At 52.9% G+C, this 24,567-nt stretch overlaps 1 protein-coding gene across 1 annotated transcript in view; it reads left to right on the forward strand.

Moving 5' to 3' along the window:
- LRIG1 (leucine rich repeats and immunoglobulin like domains 1) overlaps positions 1 to 24,567 on the forward strand; it is a 109,360-nt gene that overhangs the window by 54,295 nt on the left and 30,498 nt on the right. Inside the window, exons 4-5 of the mRNA XM_044253201.1 lie at positions 21,660 to 21,797; positions 23,948 to 24,091. Of these exons, the coding sequence (XP_044109136.1) occupies positions 21,660 to 21,797; positions 23,948 to 24,091 (282 nt within the window). The remainder of the gene's footprint in view (positions 1 to 21,659; positions 21,798 to 23,947; positions 24,092 to 24,567) is intronic.

Consider the following 24,567-nt stretch of genomic DNA (forward strand, 5'->3'; position numbering starts at 1 on the left):
CTGGGAGCCCCAGCCTGGAGGTGGAGTGCCTTGTGGGCTGCTCAGTCTCCGTGTAAAAGGAGCTGGGCCGGAATCAACAGTCTCCTTCCAAGCGGGACCATTTCCTCCCCCTCCTCCCCCTCGGCCACTTCCTGCAGGTGGCTTCCGTAATCCCATTACCACTGGGGAAGCCTCAGGAGCGTGTGCACCTAATCCGAAAATGGCTGGCTCGACTTTGACCCGTGAGATGACCTTGCAAAGAAGGCAGGGCCCATTGTGTCTGCTCACACCTGGGAGCCATTTCCCGCTTTTATAGCCCAAGTGGAAGAAATGTGTTTGCATTTATGCTGGGCCTTCCTTTGACAAGGTCTGTCGTTGTTGGGTGTTAGGGAATATGAGAGTCACCCTACTTTTTCAAAGGCAGGGATTCTTCAAGATAGAAGAGTTTACTCGTTGTATCGAGTACATAAAATTGCCTTTTCTTTGTAGTTCAGAAGTGATCAAAACATCAGCTGTCTCGGGGTGCCTGGGTGGCTCCTCAGTTGTGATCCCTCTCTTGGTTCTGGCTCAGATCATGATCTCAGGGTTGTGGGATCGGGCTCTGTGTTAGGCTCCCTGCTCGAAGCAAGTCTGCATGAGACTCTTCCTCTCCCCCTGCTCGCGTAAGCTCGCTCTCTCCAGAATCAAATCAGTCTCCCTCCTTCCGAGATGAAATGTGGCAGGGGTTAGTGTCCGTGGTTCCCTGACGTTGGAAGGCATTGCCCTACATGCCTTCATGGGCCTCATTCCATTGTAGTGCCTCTGTGGTCCCAGGAGAGGGCATAGGGTATGTTTTAAGTCCCTTTTGCAGATGAGGCACCTGAGGCACAGAGAGGGCCAGAGACCTGTCTGAGGTCACACAGGAAGTGGCAGAGGTGGGTCTTGATTTCTTTGCTGTCCACCTTTGGGGTTTGTATTCATTGTATAAAAAGAAGTATGTGGCCTGGGAGGGTGTTGTCATCTCAAGTGCTGACAGACCAAAGTGTGTTAGGTGGGGGAAGCCTGGGGCTCGGGCCGGAGGGCTCTGACATAGCTCCTGCGTGCAGGTGAGTGCTTTCTCCCACCGCTGAGCCGAGGGCATGGGTGCCTCCTGCCTCAGCAGTGCTGCCCTCAGGTGAACCTTCTTTGGGCAGCCCCAGGGTGATGGTCATCAGCTGACGCAGGGTACTCGGAATCCTCCCCTCAGCCCCTGACCACACCCACAGGCGAGTCATTTTGAGCTGAGGGCTGGGTTTGAGGGAAACTCAGTTCATCTCCAGGTTTCTGCAGAGACAGACACGGGGCGCATTCGTGCCAGTGGCTTCTCGGAGAGTGGCGACCTGCCCTTGAAGACATCCCTCGAGCAGAATTCCTGCGCCGTTTCCTCATTTCCTGGATGCCTTTCAAACCCAAACAGCCGAGAGAAAGGTGCCAGATTGTGGTTCATTCTGCCCAACTCCTTCAACCAGGATGTAGGAAAGTGTGCGTGAAGGCTGGCAGCAGGCAGCCATATGGTACCCATGGGGTGGCTGCCCTTGAGGCCCGTGTCCCTGCTCAGCTGGGTGGATGGAGAGTGTCTGGGGCTAAGAACCATTTTATGATTGGGGAGGGACCTGAGAGGGCTGCTGGGAGATGAGCTCATAGAGACCCAGGCTCCCTCCCCAGCAGCTGGAGGAAACGGTCATTGCAGAAGGATCTTTCCCGCTTACATCCCTGCCCTGTCGAGCTTTCACAGGGAGGGCTTGCTCTGCAGAGCGCCTAGGAGAGGGCTCGGGATCGGCAGGATCTCCGTGCAAGCCTGCCTTCATCCTCGCCCGTGCTGTGCTCTCTGGGCCTCACTTGCTGGGTCCTGCAGAGGGCCTTGCTGATATGGCAGGTTGTGCGGATTCACTGAACACCACGGGGGCTCAATTCAGTGCGTGCCCCCATGTGGGAGCCGCTCCTTTAAGACTGAGCGGCCTTTGGGGCACCTGGGTGGCTCAGTGGGTTAAAGCCTCTGCCTTCGGTTCAGGTAACGATCCCAGGACTCTGGGATGAGCCCTGCATCCCGCATCGCGGGCTCTCTGCTCAGCAGGGAGCCTGCTTCCCCCTCTGTCTCTCTGCCTGCCTCTCTGTCTACTTGTGATTTGTCTTTTTTTTTTTTTTTTAAGATTTTTATTCATTTATTTGACAGACAGAGATCACAAGTAAGCAGAGAGGCAGGCAGAGAGAGAGAGAGAGAGAGAGTAGGAAGCAGGCTTCCCGCTGAGCAGAGAGCCTGATGCGGGGCTTGATCCCAGGACCCTGGGATCATGACCTGAGCTGAAGGCAGAGGCTTTAACCCACTGAGCCACCCAGGTGCCCCTGTCTGTGAAATAAATAAATAAAATCTTTAAAAAAAAAAAAAATCAAAGACTGAGCGGCCTTTGGTGTGGACGGAGCTGGCCTGGTTCTGCTGCTGTGTTCCAAGGGGGCTTTGGTGGCTCACTGGGGCACAGGCTCTTTGTATCCCCTGAAAACAGACCTCGCTTGGAGATACCCATTATGGGTCCGTCACTCGCTAGTGACCTCTTGAAGTTCCCCACCCCGTATTAGTGTGTGTGTCTAGGCCCTTAGCTCTCTCTTAGGCAAATTCCTGGTGCAGCTCTGGAGTGCAGCCGTAGCCTTGACTCTCTCCTCTCCTCGCTTGCTTCTTTGTCTGGGGTGGGTGTAGCAAGCCCCCAAAACACTAAGCAAATATTGAAGTAGGGCTTTCATTTTTGGCTGCATGGCAGAATGAACTGGGGAAAAAAAAAAAAAAAAACACAAAAAAGCAAAAAACCCTAGAGGCTCAGGCCCCATGCCAGGCCAAATAAATCAAATATCTGAGCGGGGGGTTGGGGTGGCCCTGGGCACAGGCACTGGGTTTTTAAAGCTCCCCAGGTCATTTCGATACGCAGCCCAAGTTTTCATGATCGCATGCTGGGTGATTGCAATTAAAAGGTATTGTCCTCCCTCTCTCCTTCCCTCTCATTCCTGTCCCTGAAGATACCCAGGCTCCCCTGGCGTCCTGCCTTGTGCGCCCCCTTTTGCTTTGCTTTTCTTTTTCTGCTCCAGGTGGAGGGGAGATAGTGCTAAGGCTGACCTTCAGCTTAGCGTTTAGGATTCGGGGGTCCCCGTTAGAGGTTTTCCGTACTGATTTCATTGGAAGACACTGTGAAGTTAACCACATCATGACTAGGTGGCTGCCTTTGGGGTACATGGGGGCGGGACTCGGGTTTGCTTGGATGTACCCACCTCATCTGGTGATCGAGGAATTTGTAGATTTGCACCTAATTTGGGTCATCAGTTTGCCCTGAAAGGCTGCATACTAAATTGTCTCTCACCTGTGTTCCACCTGTCAGAGAAGTCCCGTTCTGTTGGGGGTGGGGGACCCTCTTCACAGTAAAATGATAGGAAAAACTTACTTCAGTCTCTTAAAAACCTTGTTCTTCCTAATTCCCAAGGTAAGACTTTGCTCTTCTTTTAAAAAAGAAACTCTGTTGGGGCGCCTGGGTGGCTCAGTGGGTTGGGCCGCTACCTTCGGCTCAGGTCATGATCTCAGGGTCCTGGGATCGAGCCCCACATGGGGCTCTCTGCTCAGCAGGGAGCCTGCTTCTCCCCCCCACCCCCCCACCCCGCCTGCCTCTCTTCCTCCTTGTGACCTCTCTGTCAAATAAATAAATAAAATCTTTAAAAAAAAAAAAAAAGAAACTCTGTAAATAGCTGTGGAAAGGGAGGGTTCCCCTCTGATCCCACCCAAAAGCTGTAAGGGTCCAGCAGGATTCTAGCGCTGACGTTGAGTATCGATGATGACGGCATTTGTGAGGCTGTGTTTGGAACTGGTGCTTCCGTAAGTCAGAAAGAGTAACTAGAATTTTGGAAATGAGGGGGAAAGATTCCCCGACACTGTTTAGAGTGTGGTGTTTGTTCCAAACTGGCTGTGTTCTTTTTTTTTTTTTTTTTTTTTTAATAGGGAGCAAAACAGTGTTTATCAGCACACACAGTGAAGTGTTTCAGCCTCATAATTTTATTTGGTTCTGGGAGTCCCAGGGGCCCCCTTCCCGCCCTCGCCGGCAGTCGGGATCCAGCCTTTCCCACCCCCGAGGGCCCCTCCCAGGGCCAGGATGGCTCTGCTCCTCTCCTGCGTCCTCCGGTGTGTGTGAACAGGACTTCTCCAGCAGCTCTGTGGTTCTGCTTTAGAGTCCAGGACCCGTCTTCACTTTACCCCGTCCCCGGAGAAAGCACTCTAGCTCCTGAGCGATTGAGTACATTGTCTGGGGAGATGGATTTGGAAAGCAGAGTACCGTGCGTTGTGGACATAATGAGATGGGCTTCCTGTGTGAGGTCAAGGTTCGTCTTCTCTCTGCCTTGGTGGCCTCCTGGGTCTCCTCTGGAAGAGGAAGGTTCATGAGGATCCCGCATCTCCTTTGTGGGCGTTTTTGCAGACAACCTTGGGCCATTCCTTGCCCACTTCCTGACCCCAGAATGCTCGCCATTCTGCCTTGTGATGGGTACTGGCCCCTGGCGTCGAGGGATGGGGAGGAAGCATCCTTTCTTCGGGTGCACGTGGCCTCCCCCTCTTCAGCACCAGTACCCTTCAGAGAGGAACCAGTGTCCAGCCACTTGGCTTTCAGCCCTGACTCTGCCAGAGACCCTGTTGCAGGGTCTTCCACACATCCCCTCTCTTCTCTTGGGCTGCTCTTCCCTCATCTGTAAGGAAAGGGCTGATGCTCTATTGGCCACATTGAACCAGCGTCCGGAATGCACAGGGCCGCTTCCTCTCCTGTCTGCCTGTGGGGCCTAGCTGTGGGACTCTGGGTGCCTGGCAGAGGCTCAGATGGTGCTGAGCTCAGATCAGTGGATCTGCTGAACACTGTGTGGCGAAGTCGGCTTACGTGACGGGAGGGTTAGCACCCTCGCCAACTCCTCGTGTCCACTACCAAAGCCTGGACCTGTAGCCTGTCTCTCCGGGGGCTCCTCATGGCCTTGGCTCCAAAGGTGCCCACACTCAGCCCTTCTCGTCCCTTCTCCATTCTCTCCCCTTGGGGTCCACAGGGAGCTCCAGCCTCCCCGGTACCCGCTCCACACCGACCACCCAGGGAACCGCCTGCCTTACGGGTTGGCCTGCAGTCGGTGTTCGGTGAGGACATGAGGAAGGGATCCCTTTGTGGCTTCCCCATCACCTAGGAGATAGAGTCTTGGCTCTTGCACATTTGTCCTGCCGTCCATTTCTTCCTCCCTCTTGCCACTTCCTGCCTTGACCTTTGTACAAAGCTGCACCGGGAGTGGGAAGGGTCAGGTGGGGGCCCACCTACACCACATCTCTGGATCCTGTCTTGTCACCGGGGTCTGAAATGGCTTTTCCTGGCCTAGCGGACTCCCCCACACATTGTGTCTCCTCTGTCTGTGCACCCATCACATCTGTGTTTTTTTCCTCAATTCCAGTGTGTGTGTTTCTGGTATGAGGGTTGGGGAGAGGGGGACAATGATACTTCAGTCAAATAATACTTTTTTTTTTTTTTTTTTTTTAGCAGCTGCACACAATAAGCATCCTGCACACATTTGACTGAATAAATAAATGCATTAAATAGGTCAGTCCAAGAATAACTGATTGTGGACCATGGGGAAGATACTGGGTAGCTCGAGACATTTATCGTCAAGATGAAGGGACCAACTTGGGACAAGTAATAACAGAAGTAGTCTGTTGGGGGCTCCTGAGGGGCATGGCTCTTCCCAGCCAAGAGGTAGGACTTCGTTTTCCTGATTTGTTGATGAGCCAGGCCGAGTGTTACAGGGGAGAAGATGGAGAGGAAACTTCTGCTTGGCAGGCAGTGTGCCTTAGGGGGAGGAGGGTGGGTCCTGTGGATCCTTGTCTTGGTTGGAATCCTTATCTTGCTGCTTTCTAGATATGAAATTGTCTCTACCCTGGTGTGTGTGTGTGTGTGTGTCTGCTCACCTGTGAGGGGCCAGCACGTGTTTTGAGGGAAAGGCTTTCTCCACAAAGTGAAGTTGGAGAATCATGGCCAGTCCCCCCATGCATCCAGCCCATCCTGACTGCTTGTCTGAGTCAGAAAGTTTTGAAATCGCAAGAATTATAGATAAACAGCTTTCTGTGCTACAGGACATGTCAGAGCCTTTAATAATGAGGGGGTGGGGCACGGTCCAGTGAGCCAGCTTCAGCATGTGTTGTGTGGGATGAGTTCCATCATGTAAATTTAGCAAATGCAGAGTTGAGCGGAATGAAAGGTAGGCTAATTGGAGTTCTTGTCGATACCTTTCCTTGGCTGGCCTGCTTCAGGAGTCTGCACGGGGGAGGACGTGTGCGGATGTTCCAGAAGCGTTTCATGGAAGTCCTCCGAAGCTAGTGTTTCAGGGATGATGCTTCGGGAATCTCCTGTGTGTGGTGCACGTTTGACCTGGGTCTAGGTGTGGACGCCCAGCAAGCCCTGCTGCTTAGCCAGGCAGCCCTGGGGCTTGGCTGCAGTGGAGACACTGGATGGAGTAGGCACTCCCGATGCACCGGGCAGGGGCCACACTGGTTTTCTAGCAGGCTTTATTAACATCCCCCTTCTCACTGGGAGTCCATACCCCTTTGTCCTTTCTTCAGTAGTGGAAAATAATAAGCAGTTCATGCTTATCCCTGGATTTCAGAAATCCCACAGTGCCCAGCCGCGTTTGGTGCATGGCTTTCACAACGGAGGCCTACCAGGTACTTTCTGCTGGTTTGGAGGAACTGCTGGAGACGAAAAGAGGTAACAGATCGGCTGGTAACACCATGAATTCTGCCGGGGCCCCTACCTGATTCCATAAGGAATGTAGTGACTGTTTTTTGGTGTGTTAAACCTCGTATTTTTGAGATGATTGTAGATTCACATGCAGTTGTAAAAAAAAAATAATAACATAGGAAGATTCTCCTATACCCTTAACCCGGTTCCCCTAGTAGTAACATTTTATAAAACTTTTGCAACTAGGATACTGACATTGATACAATCAAGGTATAGAACCCTCCCTCTCCAGAGAGATCCCTCATTTTGCCTTTTCCAAGCCTCCCTGTTTCCCTTCTGCCCCCACACCCTGGGCAATGTCTCATTTGCTGTTCATACCTATAAATGCCATTTAAAGAAGGTGAAGTGAGTGGATTCACACAGCATGTAACCTTCTGGGACTGCCTAATTCCCTGGAGAGTCATCTAGGTTGGTGGATGTGTCAGTAGCTGCCTTGTGTTTGTTGCCGAATAGTGATAGTACGCTGTGATACGGGTGTGCCACACCTTGTCGACCCATGCCCCTGTTGAAGGATGTCTGGGTTGTTTCCTCATTGGGCTGTTGAAAATAAAGCTGGCATGAGCATTCACATGCAGGTTTTAGAGTGAACGTGCGCCGTAGAGTTGCTGCCTTGTGTGGTAATGGTGCATTCAGTGCTCCAAGAAACTGCCAGCCTTTTCCAGGTGACTGTACCATCTTGTGTTCACACCGGCGGCCTGTGAATCATTGGGTTCTCTGCCTGCAGCCAGCGTTTGGCAGTGTCCTGTCTCGTGCCCATTTCCTAATTGGAATCTTTGGCTTTTATTGTTGAGTTTTCAGAGTTTTTTAAAAATATATATTCTAGGGGCACCTGGGTGGCTCAGTGGGTTGGGGCCTTTGCCTTCAGCTCAGGTCATGATCTCAGGGTCCTGGGATCGAGCCCTGCATCAAGCTCTCTGCTCAGCAGGGAGCCTGCTTCCTCCTCTCTCTCTCTCTCTCTGCCTGCCTCTCTGCCTACTTGTGATCTCTGTCTCTCAAATAAATAAAATCTTTAAAAAATTGTGTGTGTGTGTGTGTGTGTGTGTATTAATATTCTAGATAGGGGATCTTTGTTGTATGTGTGGCTTGAAAGTATTTTCTCCAGGCCTGTAGCTTGTCTTTCGTCATAGCAGGACCTTTCCCAAAGCAAATGTTTCTAATTTTGATGAAGTCCAGGGTATTAATTTGTCCTTTTTTTGGTTTGGGCTTGTAGTGTCAAGTCGAAGAACTCTGCCTAGCTTTAGATCCCAGAGGTTTTCCGCGTTGTGTCTAAGTTTGTAGTTTACGTCTTCCATCTGGATCTGTGATGGTAGTTTTTTGTTTTTGTTTTTGTTTTTAATCTGAAGCAAAGGAGGACGTTGAAGCCTTGGTCTCAAGAAAGAAACCGAGCTCCTGCAGGAAGCTACAGCAGGCAGGACGAGGGGATGGTGTGGTCGTGGGTACAGAGCAGGGGTCCTGGAGGCCGTCCCAGAACTGTGCCTGGAGGCCATTTGGACGTCATAGCAGGTCTTACCATCTTCAGGGGAGATAAGAAAGACCGTCAGAGGACCGGCTCCTTAATCCTACTGTACTTATCCTTAACCTCCCCAAGTGCAGTCAGATCTATATTGGAGGCTTGGGAAGCTGTATGCTAAGAGAGATCCTGAAATCATTTGACTAGGAGATCAGAAGTCTAGGTGGGGCAGGAAGCGGGCCTGGCCCTGTTTTTAAAGGCACACCAGTGGTGTCGCTCCCAGAGCAGGGAGAGTCTTGTCTTGGAGACTGCGGCCCAACACAGAGGTAGCCTCCTCTCCTCCAGCCGTAGAGCTGCCGGCAAGCCCGCTTGGGAAGCACTGGTGATGTTTTTTACCGCCGGCAGAGGGAGGGTTCCTTCTGTGGCCCTTGTAGGGATTTCAGGGACTCCCACAGACCCGTCTCTGCCCTCGTAACCACAGGCTGTATGATAAAGCCTCTCCGGCGTTTTTTCCCTTCAGAGAACAGCACGGCCTGGGGTCCGAGGAAAGCAGGGCTTGCACGCTGGTTGGGCCGGTGACCTCAGACCAGGACCTTACCTCTCGGAGTCTGGCCTAACAGAGGCTCTCTGATGTTGTAGAGAGCGGTGGATGAACAGGTGCCTGCTCCCTGGAGAATGCAGGGTTTTGGCTTGTCCTCCTTAACTGCCTGAGGAGCTAAGTTACTCTCACCCCTTCAGGGGCCACTCTGGTGGAAACAGGGGTGGGCGGGCTGGGCCCTGCGACCGCTGTGGGCTGATAGTCTGGGAGGTCCCTGTGTGCTTATGGAGGGGCGGGGGCATGCGCAGTGGCCCACCGCTGGCTGGTGCCCCCGCCCGCCCCGAGTGTGCGGAGTCAGGTCCACCCCTGATTGAAGCACTGGTGTGGGATGTAGTCTGGGTGCGTGCTGAGAGGAGGCGGGTGGCCCAGGGCTGCCTGGAGCAGTCCTGTTCCCCAGGAATCCTCCTGCCTCCTTCCCTTAAGATGCAGGTATCACATGCAGAGGAGGAGAGTGGGGTGAGGTCCTAGCTGCCCTGCTTCTGCTGCACTGACCTCCTGATGCCTCAGCATCCGGATCTGCAGAAGAGGGGGGCAGCATCCATCCCTCGGGTGTTCCCCGGCTGGGCTCCTGGGACGGTTTGAGACCCCTCTTCCTGCTGCTGTGGCCCCTGCTGCTCCTGCCCCCCGTGGACCGAGGAGGAAATGCGGTGTGCCTGGGGGTGAAGGCACGGGGAGAGTGAAGGCCCTGGTGGCCCGCAGGGTGTTGGAACCAGTTCCAACTGCAGAGGCCCCAGGGCACTGTCCTGGCTCTAGCTAGGAAGGCTCTTTGACGTCTTCACCACTTGGAGCCGTCTGTGTGCCCTGAGACTGAAGATTCGGGGGTCCGTGAGGAGACCCTGGAACCCTGCACCATCCCTGCCTGGAGGAGAAGGGATGCCTGGTGAATGGCAGGCCAGGACCCCACCCTGCCAGCGCCTCAGGAGGAAAGGCCACCACCGCTTAGCCCGGCCCTTTGGCGCCGTTCACCCCAGGACACCCTCTGCCTCGGAGCTGTTGGCACAGGCCTGGCCGTTCTACACTGAAGCATCCAGTCCCAGGGTTCAGTGTCTGAGTTGCATTGACAGCTTTGTAAAATAACAATTTAGTTACATAATAAGCACATGAAAATCACGTGCAAAAGAGGAGAGCAGAAATTCCTACTGCATCCAGGGCAAATGTACTGTAGGATTTCCTCCCTTTTTTCTGCAGGCATCTTTGGAAGAGTGGCAGTCCTGGGAATCGGTCAGCAGGACCCCCTGCCTTTCACTCTGGACTGGGGTGTGGACGGGGTCCTGAGTGCAAAGTACTGCTCAGTGCCCAAGGCTGAAATGGGAGGGCAGCCACCAGAACATTCACTTTAGTTCGGGAATTGTAAGGTTCCACTTGCGGGTGTCCCCGGATGTCTGAAAGAGGAGTGTTCTAGGAGACCTTTTGTAAGCTGGAATGGTGGACAGCAAAGAAGCAATGACCGATTTATTTGAGCACAGATCAGTCTTGGGATTTCAGTGGCTTAGCAGGAACAGGTGCTGCTGCAGGTAGGTTTTTCTTAAACACAAAAGCGGCATAACCCAGACTTCGGGACAGCCGGGGAAACCGGTGTTCAAGTCCCCGATGGTGAGGTCTCCCAGGGGCACAAACCACTGGCTGGTGATGAAGCCTACCAGGGTCGTAGGTTCGCAGGCGAGCTCCCCACCGCTGCTGACCAGCATGTACTGCGGAGAAGGGATGCTCACCGTGTGCAGTGCTGTAGCTGTACCCTGTCATGTGGCAGGGCAAGGGGGATGCAGGCACCTTGCCCTCCTGGTGTTGAGATGACAGTTTGAGGGGAACTGCCCATTGTGGCTTCTTCACACCCTCTCAGAGGAGCTGAGTAGATGCCTTTTGTTGAAGGTTTCCGGGACTGGGGCCTGGTCTGGATCCTCCCCACTGCCCTCTCTCTCTACCTTGCCCACCTTGCTTTGCCAGCCCCTCGACTCTGGGAGGACCTGTGCCACTAGATGTATTGATGGATGTAGGGGAAGATAAAGCCGAGAGAGAAAATGGAGTAGCCATGTTGGCCTTGACCAGTAAAGAGATAGTTGTGGCTTTCCTGACCCGGGGGGTGGTGGTGGGAGGCTGTGTAGGTGGGAATTTCGAGTGGAGGGGTTCATTGTTCCCGGCTTTCCATATCTTGGCTCAGCTTGGTGCCACTGTGTGCTGCTCAGATGCCAGAACAGGTTACCTCCCATGCTCAGCGGACTGACTCTCCATGCCTTGACCGTCCCCTGGAGTCCCCACCCGTGTTAAAACTGCACAGCCTTTCTCCCTGGGGGGTGCAGTCCAGCTGCGGCTTGGAGGTCTTCCTGAGGTCACTGGTGTCCTAGGAGCTCCCCGAGTTGAATTCTTCCTCACCCTTTCCCCCTGTGGCCAAGGGACAACAGGGAACTTGGGGAGGGCTGCCCCTCACTGCTGCCAGGTGTGGGAAGGACGGACTGTTGGTTGCTGAACGCTAACCTGGCTAATTGGTCAGTGTCTGCTTTTGGTCTTAAATTGGAGAAAATGCACAGTTAACGTAAAAGTCCATTTCATTCAGCATTTTCTTTTCAATATGACAGCTTTTCTGCCTGATGATTTCCAGGCGAAACCTTTAATTTTATTTAAAGCTTTTATTTATTTGACAGAGAGAGGCACAGCAAGAGAGGGAACACAAGCAGAGGGAGTGGGAGAGGGAGAAGCAGGCTCCCCGCTGAGTAGGGAACCTGATATGGGGCTCAATCCTAGGACCCTGGGATCATGACCTGAGTCCAAGGCAGACACTTAATGATCGAGCCACCCAGAAGCCCCTAGACCTTCAGTTGCTTTACAAATAATTTTTAATTGGATGTTTGGTCTTGCCTCAGTATTTTTTTTTTTTTTCTGAATAATGTTCTTTTGTCCAGGTTAGTGGTAATGAATGTGGGAGACTGAACTAAAGTTGTAATTCATTTGTTTACTCAACAAATATTTATCGAGCCCCATTTATGTTCCAAGCATGGTTCTGGGTGCGAAGGATATAGCAGTAAAGCAGATTGGCTCAAAATTCTAATTACATTCTAATGATGTAATGACCTCGGGACTACTTAATACCTTAGGAGGCTTTGTTTTGATCTGTTTGTAATTAATAGACTATTTGAGCACTGTTAGGTTTACAGAAAAATTGAGACAAGAGTACAGAGACTTCCCGTATACTGCCTCCTCCAGTTTCCACTATTAACATTTTGTGCTAGTGCAGTACATTGGTTAGAATGGAGGGACCGAAACTGATACATTATTAACTAACTCTGTAGTTGATGTTCCCTATTGTGCATTCCTTGGGCTTCTGCAAATGTTCAGTGACATGTTTCCACCGTTACAGTAACATTAAGAATAGTTTCACTGCCCTAAAAATCCTCTGTGCCCCACCAGTTCAACCCTCTCTTCCCGTAACCCTCGGCAACTGCTGATCTTGTCCCTGGTCCCCTGTTTTGCCTTTTCCAGAACATCCTCTGTTGGACTCATCGAGCAGGTAGCCTTTTCTGATGAGCTTCTTTGACTCAGCTGGGAACGTCTCCTTAGGAGGTTTCCCTTTTGTTTGTTTGTTTGTACATCTTGGAATGGAATGCAGAGCCTGGTAGTTTGGATGGGGATTCTGAGAATTTACAGTCCTTCATCAGCTGGGTCACTCTAGACATCACCGAACAGTGGTGGCTGATAGGAGGACCATGCGTAGCTTTCCCCATTCCCGATCTTGGGCTTCCGGCTTGCTGTGTGTAAGGGTGGGGGAACCCCGTGGGCTCTGCTGCATCAAGCTGCCCCGGGCCACCCACTCCCAGGGGGATGGGACGTCATATCTCTTTGCAAGGAGTTAATCAAAACCATTCATCGAAGACCCCAAGGGGAGGGTGACCCTAAAGGAAGTGAAGGGGTCAGGAGGTTGGTTGACACAGCCCCGTCCTGCCTTTGGAGGGGCCGACCCCGCCTGCTGGAGGCTGTTTATCCCGCCACTGGGCTGCTCTTGTTTTTTTATCCGATCTCCACCTGAATAAACAGATGGGGAACGTCATCTGCAGCCAGGCTGAGAATCTGCCAGAATTCCCCAGGGAACTGATGATTCACCAGCAGCAGTGGGGAGGGGTAGGCGGCGAGGAGGAGGAGGAGGAGGAGGAGGAGGAGGAGGAGGAGGAGGAGGAGAGAAAGAAACCTGCGTGTTCTGATTCTCATTTCCTGCCCAGCAAACAATCTCAGCTGGACCGTTCCTGAGGCGTCCCTGGTTTCTTAGAGCAAATTGTCAATTTGTGCAGTAGAACAGATGGTTTTGGTTTTCATTCTTAAGAAGGTGAATGACTGTAAAGCAGGCTGGGGGGGATTGGATGTTTTGGACTGTCACTCTGGGAAGCGGGACGTTTCTTCACAGTGGCCCAGGAACGCTCTTCTGGACTCTGTCTTTGCAGCCTCCTTATCTTTGTATTTCCAGTTGCTCATGGTGTCGATCCTGGTACACGCGGTGCATTATTTCTTGCCAATTGGGGACTAGGAATTATTATTATTATTTTTTATCCTTTCCTTTTTTGGTGCTCATTAGGCCCCCACTTAAAATAATTCTGTTGGACACCTGAACCAAGATTAGATTGAGCCTGGCCATGCTCTCTGGCCCCAGGCTGTTCCTGATGCTTTTCGTGGGGGGACAGGTGCAGACAGAGGGACGGGGAAGGCTGGCAGTCTCTGGTAGTGTGGTTGAGTGAACCGTTGGATCCAAAGGCTTTTTCAGGTACATTTCAACTCAGGAGAATTTGGTTTAAAAGAAAATGAGCAGTGATGGCTGAGGCTGAACAGATGTGTGCCCCGAGATTGCGCGTCAGTGCCACGCCTGGACGTAGACGCCTGCCCCAGGTGCGTGCACACAGGCGCCCCACAATACACGCCCGAGATGTGTTCATAGCTGCGATTGTTGCAATAACCCGAACTGGAGATGACGCAATGCCCATCAACAGTAGGATGAGAAATCAGTCGCTGGCCACTCCCTAGAAATACTATACGGCGGTGAAAAAGAATTCACGCCAGCTCGTGCGACAGCACAGATGAGTCCCACGAGCAGAGTGCCGAGTGACTGTGGCTGCATACTGAAGCCAGCACCCGTCTGGAGCGAAAACGTGTGTAGAAAGCGCAAGAGTAGGCAGGATTCGTCAGAGTGGTAGGGTGGTCGGGTGGTAGAACGGAGCCGTTTTCTTTGGGAAGAAGAACCGCCAGGAGAGGGACAGGAAGGAGGCAGAACATGTCTGAATCGCGATCTGAGCCATTGGTAGGTACGGGGGTGAACACACATGGTACCAAGGCACTGAGCTCTGCACTCGGAATGAGGCACTTCTCTGGAGGCCTGTGGTAGTGCCATGAAAACCTTTGCAAATGAATACAGCAGCTGCCACCACTGGACCGTATGGCCCCTTTGGTAGTGCTGTCTTTTTCAACAAAGGAAAAATGATTATCTTCACCTGTATTCTTGGAATGATTAGCATCGTGTTTGGTGCTTGCTATAGTACATAGCCAACCCCCTCGGGTAGGCATCAGAGCCTCTCTGCCCTGCACGGAGTTTTCCACTAAATCAGTAATAACGGGGGGTCACCTTCTGTGTGGGTTCCTTGTATGGGCTGTACAATTACCCTGTAGCCCCAGGCAGCCCTGAAGGCTGTGTGCGCATCTCTGTCCGTTCTGGTACAACCTTGGAGCACCCGCTGTGGGGCTGCAGGGGCTGGGGTGCAGAGTTGTAGAACAGATTCTGGGGCAGCATGGGATGGGCCGGGCGCGGGGTGCTTCTGGTGCTGGGAGCCGGCAGCGTGTGAGTGGGAGGACGCTCGCCAGGATCACTGCAGGGAATACAGGATGGGGGCGGTGGTGGCAGGTCGAGGACTTTTTTCTTTCTCTCTCCATTTCAGGGTTAGACCATGTGACATGGTTTCTTAGAGGTTCAGACAGAGCAAGGTCTGGAATTTGAATTTTGCTGGTTTTGTTAGACCTTTTGAAAGTTGGATGTTGAGATAATGTGCAAGACATGCTGTTATGAGTGAGGATCGACACTCTGGGAGTTGACAGTGTGGATTTCTGGGAGTCTCCGTAATTCTCTGGAAGAGCCGCAGGGCGTGCTGCTTAGACGTAGGACTGTGCGCTGGCCGGCTTCCGCGTGTCAGCCTCACTGCAGGAGTGGGAAGGAGTGAGGATACACAGGATCTCCAGGCTCTGTAAGGTCACCCCGCTTGCCTGTCTGTCTCCCCTGGTTCTGGTCAGAGTCCCGGGTTGTCTTTTGAGGGACGGAATAATGATGGAGACTTAAATCCTACTTCCCTGAAGCGGTAGAGAAGATGTCAGTGGGAAAGGGTCTGATCGGTGGCGCGGACATGGGCACGTGTCATGGGTCTGCTCGGTGGCGCGGACATGGGCACGTGTCCTGGGTCTGATCCGTGGCGCAGACATGGTTACGTGTCATGGGTCTGATCTGTGGCGCGGACATGGGCACGTGTCCTGGGTCTGATCGGTGGCGCGGACATGGGCACGTGTCCTGGGTCTGATCGGTGGCGCGGACATGGGCACGTGTCATGGGTCTGATCCGTGGCGCGGACATGGGCACGTGTCCTGGGTCTGATCGGTGGCGCGGACATGGGCACGTGTCCTGGGTCTGATCCGTGGCGCGGACATGGGCACGTGTCATGGGTCTGATCCGTGGCGCGGACATGGGCACGTGTCATGGGTCTGATCCGTGGCGCGGACATGGGCACGTGTCATGGGTCTGATCCGTGGCGCGGACATGGGCACGTGTCATGGGTCTGATCGGTGGCGCTGGCGTGGGTGGGAGGGTTCCCTGCTCTAGAGACGCCCTGAGCGCCGTTTTGCAGGTTGTTAAACCAGATGCAGAAGGTGACTTACAGACAGTCCCAAGGCTGCATGAGAGCTAGAATTAGAATTGGGTGACTCCCCCACCAACCCAGACTGGTTGCTATAGTGTAGACCAGGGGTCAGTGAACTATGGGTCCAGTGTGGCCCACAGCTTGTTTTTTTAAATAAAGTTTTACTGGAACTCATTCATTTATGTGTTGTCATTTACACGCCATCATCAGGGTCGAGTACTTGTGACAGAATGCGTGATGCACAAAGCCTAAATTACTTGCTACCAGGCCTATTATCGAAGACGTTGGCTGACTCCTGGTGTAGACAGTAGGTGCATAATGTCAGGAACCAGCTGTAATCCATCTGACTCACCTTGACCCTGCTTCCTTTGATCTCCTTTCCCTTTCTTCCTGGCTGTTGTCTAGGACATGAGATCTTTTTTTTACCACCAATGGGACTACCTTGTAAATGAGGCTTTCACAGACCCATAGTGGAACAATCACTTATGATAAAAAGTTTTAAATGTTGGTTTCAAATGCCTCTGTCTGTTTTACTGTCCGATTTAACATCAGCTCTGAAAATGTAGCCAAGTGGAGAGAGCTTATCTTGCCTGCCCTCTGCCTTTGAAGACTGGTTTTATTTTTGAAGCCTCTAACAGGTGTTGGTTTAATAGACTTGTGCTGTATTAAGTTCTCCTTGCCCCAGAGGGCAGGCTAGGGGGTAAACCGACACTGGGTGGAGGCGAGTACCGTGATCCCTGCACCTTCCCCAGCCCCCCAGAGAGAGGCTGTGCATCCCTCCGCAGCTCTCTAGTCCCTAAGAATAAAGGTAGCAGTTCCAACTTCGAGTACAGGTCCTTAAAAGACACGATCTCCAAGGAACTCATTTTTTTCATTCGGAATATCCATGAGGAAGACCTTGAGCTTCCTCTGCCTTGTTGCTGAGGTGGGCTGCACGAGGCACTCTGCACATTGGCTGCGCACGCAGACTTCCAGGAAGCCGGGACAGAAGCGAGGCCTCGCGGAGGCCAGTTACGCAGACTGCTCTGAGGTGATCAGGAAACAGCCAGCTAGCATTCAGACCTAGCCAAGCTATGCTGAGGGTTCATGGATCAAATCAGGACAGTGTCCTTAAAATTCTGCTGGGAGAGCCTCTCAGTGCATGCCAGATAGTCCTGCTCCCCTGAATTTGCATTCTGGTTCCTCTTGCTTCTCAGCTGTGGGACCTCGGAAGAATCCCAGCAGGTCTCCGAGCCTCAGTGTCTTCCACTATAAAGTACAGAGAATAGTGGTCCGGAGCTCCTTAGGTGGCTGTGTGATCTCCCAGAGGCTTCGTCTGGAGTTACTGGTCAGCTGTCGCTAGCAAGAACTTGAACAAGGATCTGGAACTTACCAGGATAAGCGTGGACCTTCTTGGGAGTGGGACAGTTAGTTACATTAAAGGAGAGACCTGATGACCACCTCCACGTTGCACATGGCATTAGAAGCAGGGTCTTGAAAGTGGACCGACCGTCTGATGGAATCAGGGCAGCAAACACATTTTCACAGCTGTCTCCTCTTAAGGGGGTGGGAGGGCTTCCCCTGAATACTGGCTCTCTGGCCTCTAGCCTTTATGGGTGGGTGTATGGAGCCGGTCTCTTGGACAGACCGACTTCCCCGGATGGGGTAGGGTAGAGTGTGGAGGGCTGGGGCCGGACGGGGGTGGGGAGGCACGTAAGCTCCGCGCGCTGCAGGAGTGAGGAGGGGAATGTCGTGCGGCTGGCTGGGGGTCCAGCAGGTCTCTAGCCGCCGAGTCCTGCAGAAGCTTTCATCTGGGTTTTGCTTTGAAGCGCAGCTGCCCACAACAGCCCGGTCTCCCCGTGGCTAGGTGTGATACTCTCCAGCTGGAGCACACTTACTTCCTGCACAAAGGCTGAGAGCTCTGAGTCAATGCTTTGTTCCCGAGAGAGGAGTCAGGCCTGCCCGCTTACCCTGAAATGTGGCAGAGGCATGGACGGGAACCATTCATTCATTAATTTGGTTCATGTATTCTTTTGCCAGAGCATTTCCCACAAGCCAGATCCTGAGCCTGGCTCTGAGGATACAAATATGACCAATAAAAACAACTGGTTTTATTGAGCAAGTGCTTAGTGATGGGTCCCATCACCCATGGGGCAGAGGCACTTCCCAACCTCACTGTAGAGACGAGGCTCCTCTTGAGGGTCCTACCTGCCCGTTGCCTCACTGGGATTGGAACTCTGGCAAGCCGGGCAGTGCTCCTGGCATGTTCTTCTGTGCTGTGACAAGTGTCAGCCCAGCAAGAGCTCCTCGCCTTGGATGGAGTGGCCACGGTCCACAGAGAGATCTAACACAGTGTGGTTCCTGCGGTGTTGGGGCTGGGGGAGGCTAGAGTCTGTGGGAGCACAGAACCGAGCGGTCAGTGTTCCAGAGCACGGGAGCTGAGGAGGGATTTGATCCAGGCTTTGGGCTAGAGTGTAGAGCAGGGAGATCCGTCCAGGGGAAAAGGCAAGTATACCCTTGGCAGCTGGGACCAGCAGCGTTGGAGCCCCGAGGAACCCGGAGAGTCACTGCGGGCTCTGTCCCCTGTGTTGTCTGGGCAGCTGTGCTGCCTCAGGGCCATTGACCCGCTTTCCTTTCCTCAGGTTCCCGGACTGAACGCCTCTGCTTGCATGATTCTCTTCTGCTTAAATGCTGGCAAGCCCCAAATCTGTCAGATCCGGAAATTTAACTGGTACTCATTTTTTGTGAATCACCAGCACATATTTACTGAGCACCCATTCCGTGATCCTCACGATTCCAGGGTGGGAGACACGTTAGTGGGCGGAGCAGACTGGCATCTCCACCGCCCCAAGCCACAGCCTGGTGGGAGAGAAAGTGTTAGATTGGAAATAAGCACATTACTGGATAGATGAGATGATAATTAGAGCTTTTGAGAAAAATAAAGCAAGCGAAGAAGTGAAAAGTGTGCCTGTGTGCATGCATGTGTGTATGTGTGTGTGTGTGTGTGAGAGAGAGAGAGAGAGATACACACACACACAGGGAGGAGGAGCCTGTGGGTTCAGAGAACCTGGCCAGGTGTGTTCTGTTTCAGACCTGCTTTCTATTCTTGGGGCTATACAGCCAGAAGTGGCATAGCTGGGTCGTGTGATACTTAATTTTTTTTTTTTAAAGATTTTATTTATTTATTTGACAGACAGAGATCACAAGTAGGCAGAGAGGCAGGCAGAGAGAGGCAGAGAGAGAGGAGGAAGCAGGCTCCCTGCAGAGCAGAGAGCCCGATGTGGGGCTCGATCCCAGGACCCTGGGATCATGACCTGAGCCGAAGGCAGAGGCTTTAACCCACTGAGCCACCCAGGTGCCCCGATACTTAATTTTTTGAGGAACTGCTGGACCATTTTCTTCAGCATGGTGCTGGGGTTCCCATTTCTCCACATCCACGTCCACATTTACTTGTGTTTTTTCAACAATAGCCATTGCACGAGTGTGAGGTTAGTGATGGTGAATATCTTCTCATTGCTCACTGGCCATTTGTATGTCTTCTTTGCTGAAATGTCTGTTCCAGTCCTTTGCCCATTTTTAAAAATTGGGTTGTTTGGGGTTTTGTTGTTGTTGTTGTTGAGCTTTAGGAGTTCTTTATATATTCTAGATCCTAATCCCTTATCCAATAGGTGATTCACAAATGGCTCCCCCGTTCCTTGGGATGTCTTAGCAGGATCTCTCTGGACACTGTGTTGGGAGTGGACCGTGAGCAGACAAGGATGCAAGGTGTAGCCACTAACCTGCTAACCCGGTTACCTTAGTATCTGCAGACTAGAACCTTGAGCATCACTGTTTAATGCAGGCCCCGGCTGTGCTCTCCAGATCCCATGGGCCCCTGTCTTACTCTTCTCTGTGTCTGTCCCCGTGTTGCTGCCCCCGCTGTCCCGGACCATGGTGACATGGAGTCCCTACCCCCCAGGTTAGCCGGGGAGGCCTTGCCAGTGCACTCTGGTTTGTATCTTCCCCGCGTCCACCTCCTGCCTCTGGCACCGATCCCACAAACTGCTCAAGGCATGGAATTCAGTGCTTCTGGCACGATTTGTCCCCTGTGCCTCTGTTCTCCTCACTCCCATGCTTGGTTGTGTCTCTTCCCCGAGGCTGCCTCTTTGGCCAACAGGGGACGTCTGTGCACATGGAAGAGCCCCGTGTCATCTCTGCGTCCTTCCTCCAGAGTGGGCCTGGGGCACCCTGGGGCCCAGAACACGTTGAGTCCATGAATAAACAAGGGAGACCAAGAAAGGTAGAAAATGAAAGGCAGAGACAGAGGAGAGAGGCGAGGCGCCGTGGGAGAAGTGTGTGTGGAGGGGGCCTTGCAGCTGTCCTGTGGCCCCTTCCTATGTGTCTGGGCCCGTTTAGTGTGACTTGGGGCCACTGGTGCTGCGTGCCTGCTTTTCTCAGCCCCTCTTTTCCTGGCTCCCCAGTCCTGCATTCACAGTTGCTGGATGAGGTTCAGTGCCGCTGCCTTTATTTCATGTTCTTTTCCCATACTTAACATAATAAAGGTTTTCTTTTCTTTTTCCCCTTTTTCTTTTGGAGTCCCCAAACTGAAGAGACCATCTTTATTAAGAACATAATAAAGAACTAAAAGGAAGTCACTTTGTGGGGGTGGGGGGCGGCGGCGGCGAAGGGACGCCAAGGGAAAAGTGGCCTTTCACGCTGGGGAGACTTCCCCGTGTGCGGAGCTGTGCCCTTGTAAATGGATTTTTGGGTTCAGGGCCTGGGAGAGTTGTGAAAAAAACAAAGGAGTGGACAGGCTGCCCCAGAGCTTCTGGGAAAGAGAGCCTTGTTTATGCCTTTTGGAACCGATTTGGTCAAGTGTTTGTTTAAAAGAGATGCCACTTGGTAAGCGACGCCTGGCTTTCTTGCGTTGTGTTCAAGAATGCTTTGATTGGCGAGGGACCCTGACACTGTTGACTCAGAAACTGGCCCGTGTGAGCGCCCGGGACCCGAGGCCCAGCTCTACCACCCGGCAGATCCTGAAGTATCTGAGTATTGGGATTAGGGCCGCTGCGGTTTGAATCTGTCTAGCAGAGCCAAACCCACAGTGGGGGAGCCTCCAGCCCTGGTTAGCACTTGTTGTCTTTCTCCTGGTTAATAAATACCCGTCGGTCGGTTAGACTGGGGGCTTTCCAGAAAGAGGGCTACAGGTGTAATTAAGTCATAGTGGTAAAACGCCTTTCTCAGACAGGGGTTAAGCACTCGGAACACTGGGGTTAAAGTCAGCTTTCGTGCAGTTTTGTTTGGTCGATCCACGTCCCTGAAGGGGTTGTGACCCCATCTTCCATACGAGGAGCCCAAGGAGCAGAGCTATCAAGGCGGTAGAGTCAGGAGGGTCTGAGGGTTCGACTCAAGGTAGAACAAGCACCAAGTTCATGTCCCCCCTTTAGGTTGTCAGAAGCATGTCATTTAAAAAAAAAGAAAATCCCTTATGCCTGTCTTCACGCCTGGCAAAACATGAGGTGTGTCATGAAGCACTGAGTTGGATTAGACCTGAACTCTGGGCTCTGGCGCCTGCAGTCCCGTACGTGATGGGGCTGGGCTCTGCTCTGAAGGTTCTAGATGGGAACCGCCCCTGGAGCTGGCAGATTTCACCAGGCACATTCTTCATGGGAACATGCACTGGTGAGTTCTGAATTCTGGTCTCGGTGTTCTCCACATGACATTCATGACCCCTGTGTTCTCATCCTTGGGGAGAGCAGCCTAGGCTTTGAACTTGGACAGACAAACTAGTGGCTGCCAGAAAATTCAGTTCTTTGTAGCCCCCAGCCAGCAGGTGATGACTTTGCGGGAAACAGAAAGGGAGGCATCATTTGAAGAACACCACGACTTTGAGAATTTTATGAATCTGCTAGAGAAGGAGCTGTCTGGAAGAAACGATGGGGAAAATCTTGTTTCTTTGCAAAGAGGCATGTTTGAGTCTTCTCCTTTGTGTGTTTCAGGCAGCACAATAAGATCCGCGGTGTGGACGGGAGTCGGCTGCAGGCTTACCTCTCCTTGGAGGTGCTGGACTTGAGCTCCAACAACATCACGGAGATCGGGAACACCTGCTTTCCGCATGGGCTGCCCCTCAAGGAACTGTAAGTGCCCTGCTCTGCCATCGGCCCCCTGGGGGCGGACGCAGAGTGCGTGCCGAGTCTCGGGGGCTGGGCGGGGGACCCTGGTCCGCCGTCTCCTGTTGGCACATCTGCAGAGCATCTCCTCACAGAGCAGCGTTAGTCTGCCGGCACCGGTGGCAGCCGAGGCAGGGAGAGGCGAAGAGTCTCCCAGACCCACCGCTTGGGAGAGCGGCGAGCCCCCAAGGACTGTGCGGCGCTCATCCTCACCTCCTGGGCTGCTCCCAGGAGAGCCAGGAGAGAGGAAGGTTTAGGGGTGCTTAGCAAACGGCCCTGCAGGGAGGCCTCCCTCCGGAAGCCTGGCGCAGGGGCTCTTCCAGGAGGCACGTATGCCCTAGTGTGGTTCCCAGGACCTCTTAGGTCTCTGTGGGCCTACATCCCCTTCACCCGTCCTCACCGGCCTTCTCACACCCAGCGGATGGGAGCGGGGAGGAAGCACCATTCACGCCTGTGGAGCTTACTGCTTGTTGGTAGGGAAATGTTGCTTTGGGGAAGAAACTAAAAACCCAGGCTCCAGAGGTGTCTTCTGATGACGTGTGAGCTTTCACTCGCTGTGTCAGTGACCGATGCTGAGTCATTTGGGGGCTCATTCATGAGGCTGGTTTAGGGGTTGTTTTGACCCCTCTGTTCAGGGAGGCCAAGGCTGGCACAGGGCTTGTCCAAGACTCCAAGGAGGGGGAGTGATTTCTTTTCTTAGGCTGCATCAAGGCTGCAGAATTGGAAACGGGAGGCGCCCTGGCCTTTGTGAGGCGGGGGGACAGTGCTGCGCCCCCCACCTGGGGGCCTTCAGAGGTGCCCACTTGCCACTTGGGACTCCCTGGTTTGGGACAAAGAAACCAGCAGCCACTGAACTGAATGGCACTGACCTCCTTCTGCACAGAAGCAGGGGGGCCTTGCTGTCTTGGCAGCTCCTGGCCTGTGTGTCTCCATGACACAGACTGTTCTCTGCTGTGGAGTGTCAGGAGCGAAGAGTGCAGCCCCCCTGGCACGGGGTCCCCGTGTGCCCGACGCTGGGCCACGGCCTGAGGGAGAGGCGAAACGTGCCTCATCCCCTCCTGGCGCTCTGGAAGCAGATGCGCTCTGGTCTTTTTCCTTTTTTGTTTCAGCCACAAAAAGCAGCCTTTGTCCAGGGAAGGCGGAAGCCAAGGTTGTAGTGGCAACTTCTGAGAGGAATAACATATTGGTCTTCCCTTTTCTCTCTGTTTCTCCTTCTTTCTGTGTGTTGGTGGAGTGTGCGCACAGGTGGGTCCTGCACGTTGCCGTGCGCTCTGAGGGGAGGTGCTGTGTACATGCACAGACTTCTGAGTGGACATCCCGTTACAGAATTGCCTGTTGTCCAGAGGGACCCCATGCAGTCTCCTCAACTAGTGTTTCTTTGATACACTGGAAGTGATTGAAATGAATTGGCTTATACACATTTATAAGAGTATGTGTGTGTATACATGAAGTTGTATAGGGAGAACCGCCATAAAATTTAAGGCTGATGGGGCCCCTGGGTGGCTCAGTCAGTTGAGCATCCGACTCCTGATTTCGGCTCAGGTCATGATCTTGGGGTCATGGAACTGAGCCCTGAGTTGGGCTTCCTGCTCAGCCAGGAGTTTGCTGGAGATTCTCTCCCTCTGCCCCTCTCCCCACTTAGGCACTCTATCTAAAATAAAAAAATAAATATTTGAATAAGTAAATAAAATTTAGGGCTGTTTCCTTACATTAATAAATCTGTTCTGACCCTGCCTGGAGGTTTGCTTTCTGATTCTAGGGTTTTTCTCATCAGCTTTGAACCCTCACTCTTGGTTAGTGGATATTGGAATCCCGCAAGGTAGCTCTGGAGACCGGCTCTGTGCACAGCCCGGCTGGACTGTGAGGGTGCTGGGACGAAGGTCAAGGACACCGGCCCCTCCCCCACAACGGAAGGCAGCCCCAGTGAAACGTCCATCGAGGCCCAAAGTGGCCAGATTTTCTGGCTCCCCTGTTCAAGAGTAAAGATTTTAAGTGTGTCATCGGAAACCCGTCCCTCTGGGTGTGTGCTGGCTTTTGTCCCCAGCCCCACCAGTGTCTGTGACAGAATGAGGAAGGCCCCCACTGACCCTTGTGTTCTCTGTCCTGCTCTGGTCCAGCAACCTGGCAAGCAACCGGATTGGCACCCTGGAGTCGGGAGCGTTCGATGGCCTGTCACGGTCACTGGTAATGCTTCGCCTGAGCAAAAACAGGATCACCCACCTTCCCATGAAAGCATTCAAGTTACCCAGGCTGACACAACTGTGAGTATCAGAACCCGGGCTTTCATTAAGGTGAGCCAGACCCGGTGGAGGCCAGATGTCCCCACGGACCGTGTTCCCAATGCAGCCCCTTCCTCACCCCGCCTCCGTCAGGCTCTGCGTAAACTATCCTTAATGGCCCTGTGGCGACACCTAATAAAAGCAAATTAGACGCTGGGTCTGGTGCCTGTGGCCTGCCTCAGGTTGTGGAGAAACCAAGATCCACTGAGGATATATATGCTTGTCCTCACTGGCACGTTCCAAAATGAAATGCGGAATCCTGCTGGTCGGCTGATCCTGGCTAATGCTTAGGCTCCCGGTTGGGGCATTTGTCTTAGGGGTTTGGAGTGTGTGTGTGAAAGTTCCCATAAAATCTGTACTGTGGACATTATGGTATCCACCAGCAGTCTGAGAGGAAGAAGAGGTGGGCCATCATCTTGCCGATACATATTACAAGGTAGTCAGTTTGATTTTTTGTT

This window comes from Neovison vison, chromosome 6, assembly GCF_020171115.1.
Source record: "Neovison vison isolate M4711 chromosome 6, ASM_NN_V1, whole genome shotgun sequence".
In the NCBI taxonomy this organism is placed as follows: Eukaryota; Metazoa; Chordata; class Mammalia; order Carnivora; family Mustelidae; genus Neogale; species Neogale vison.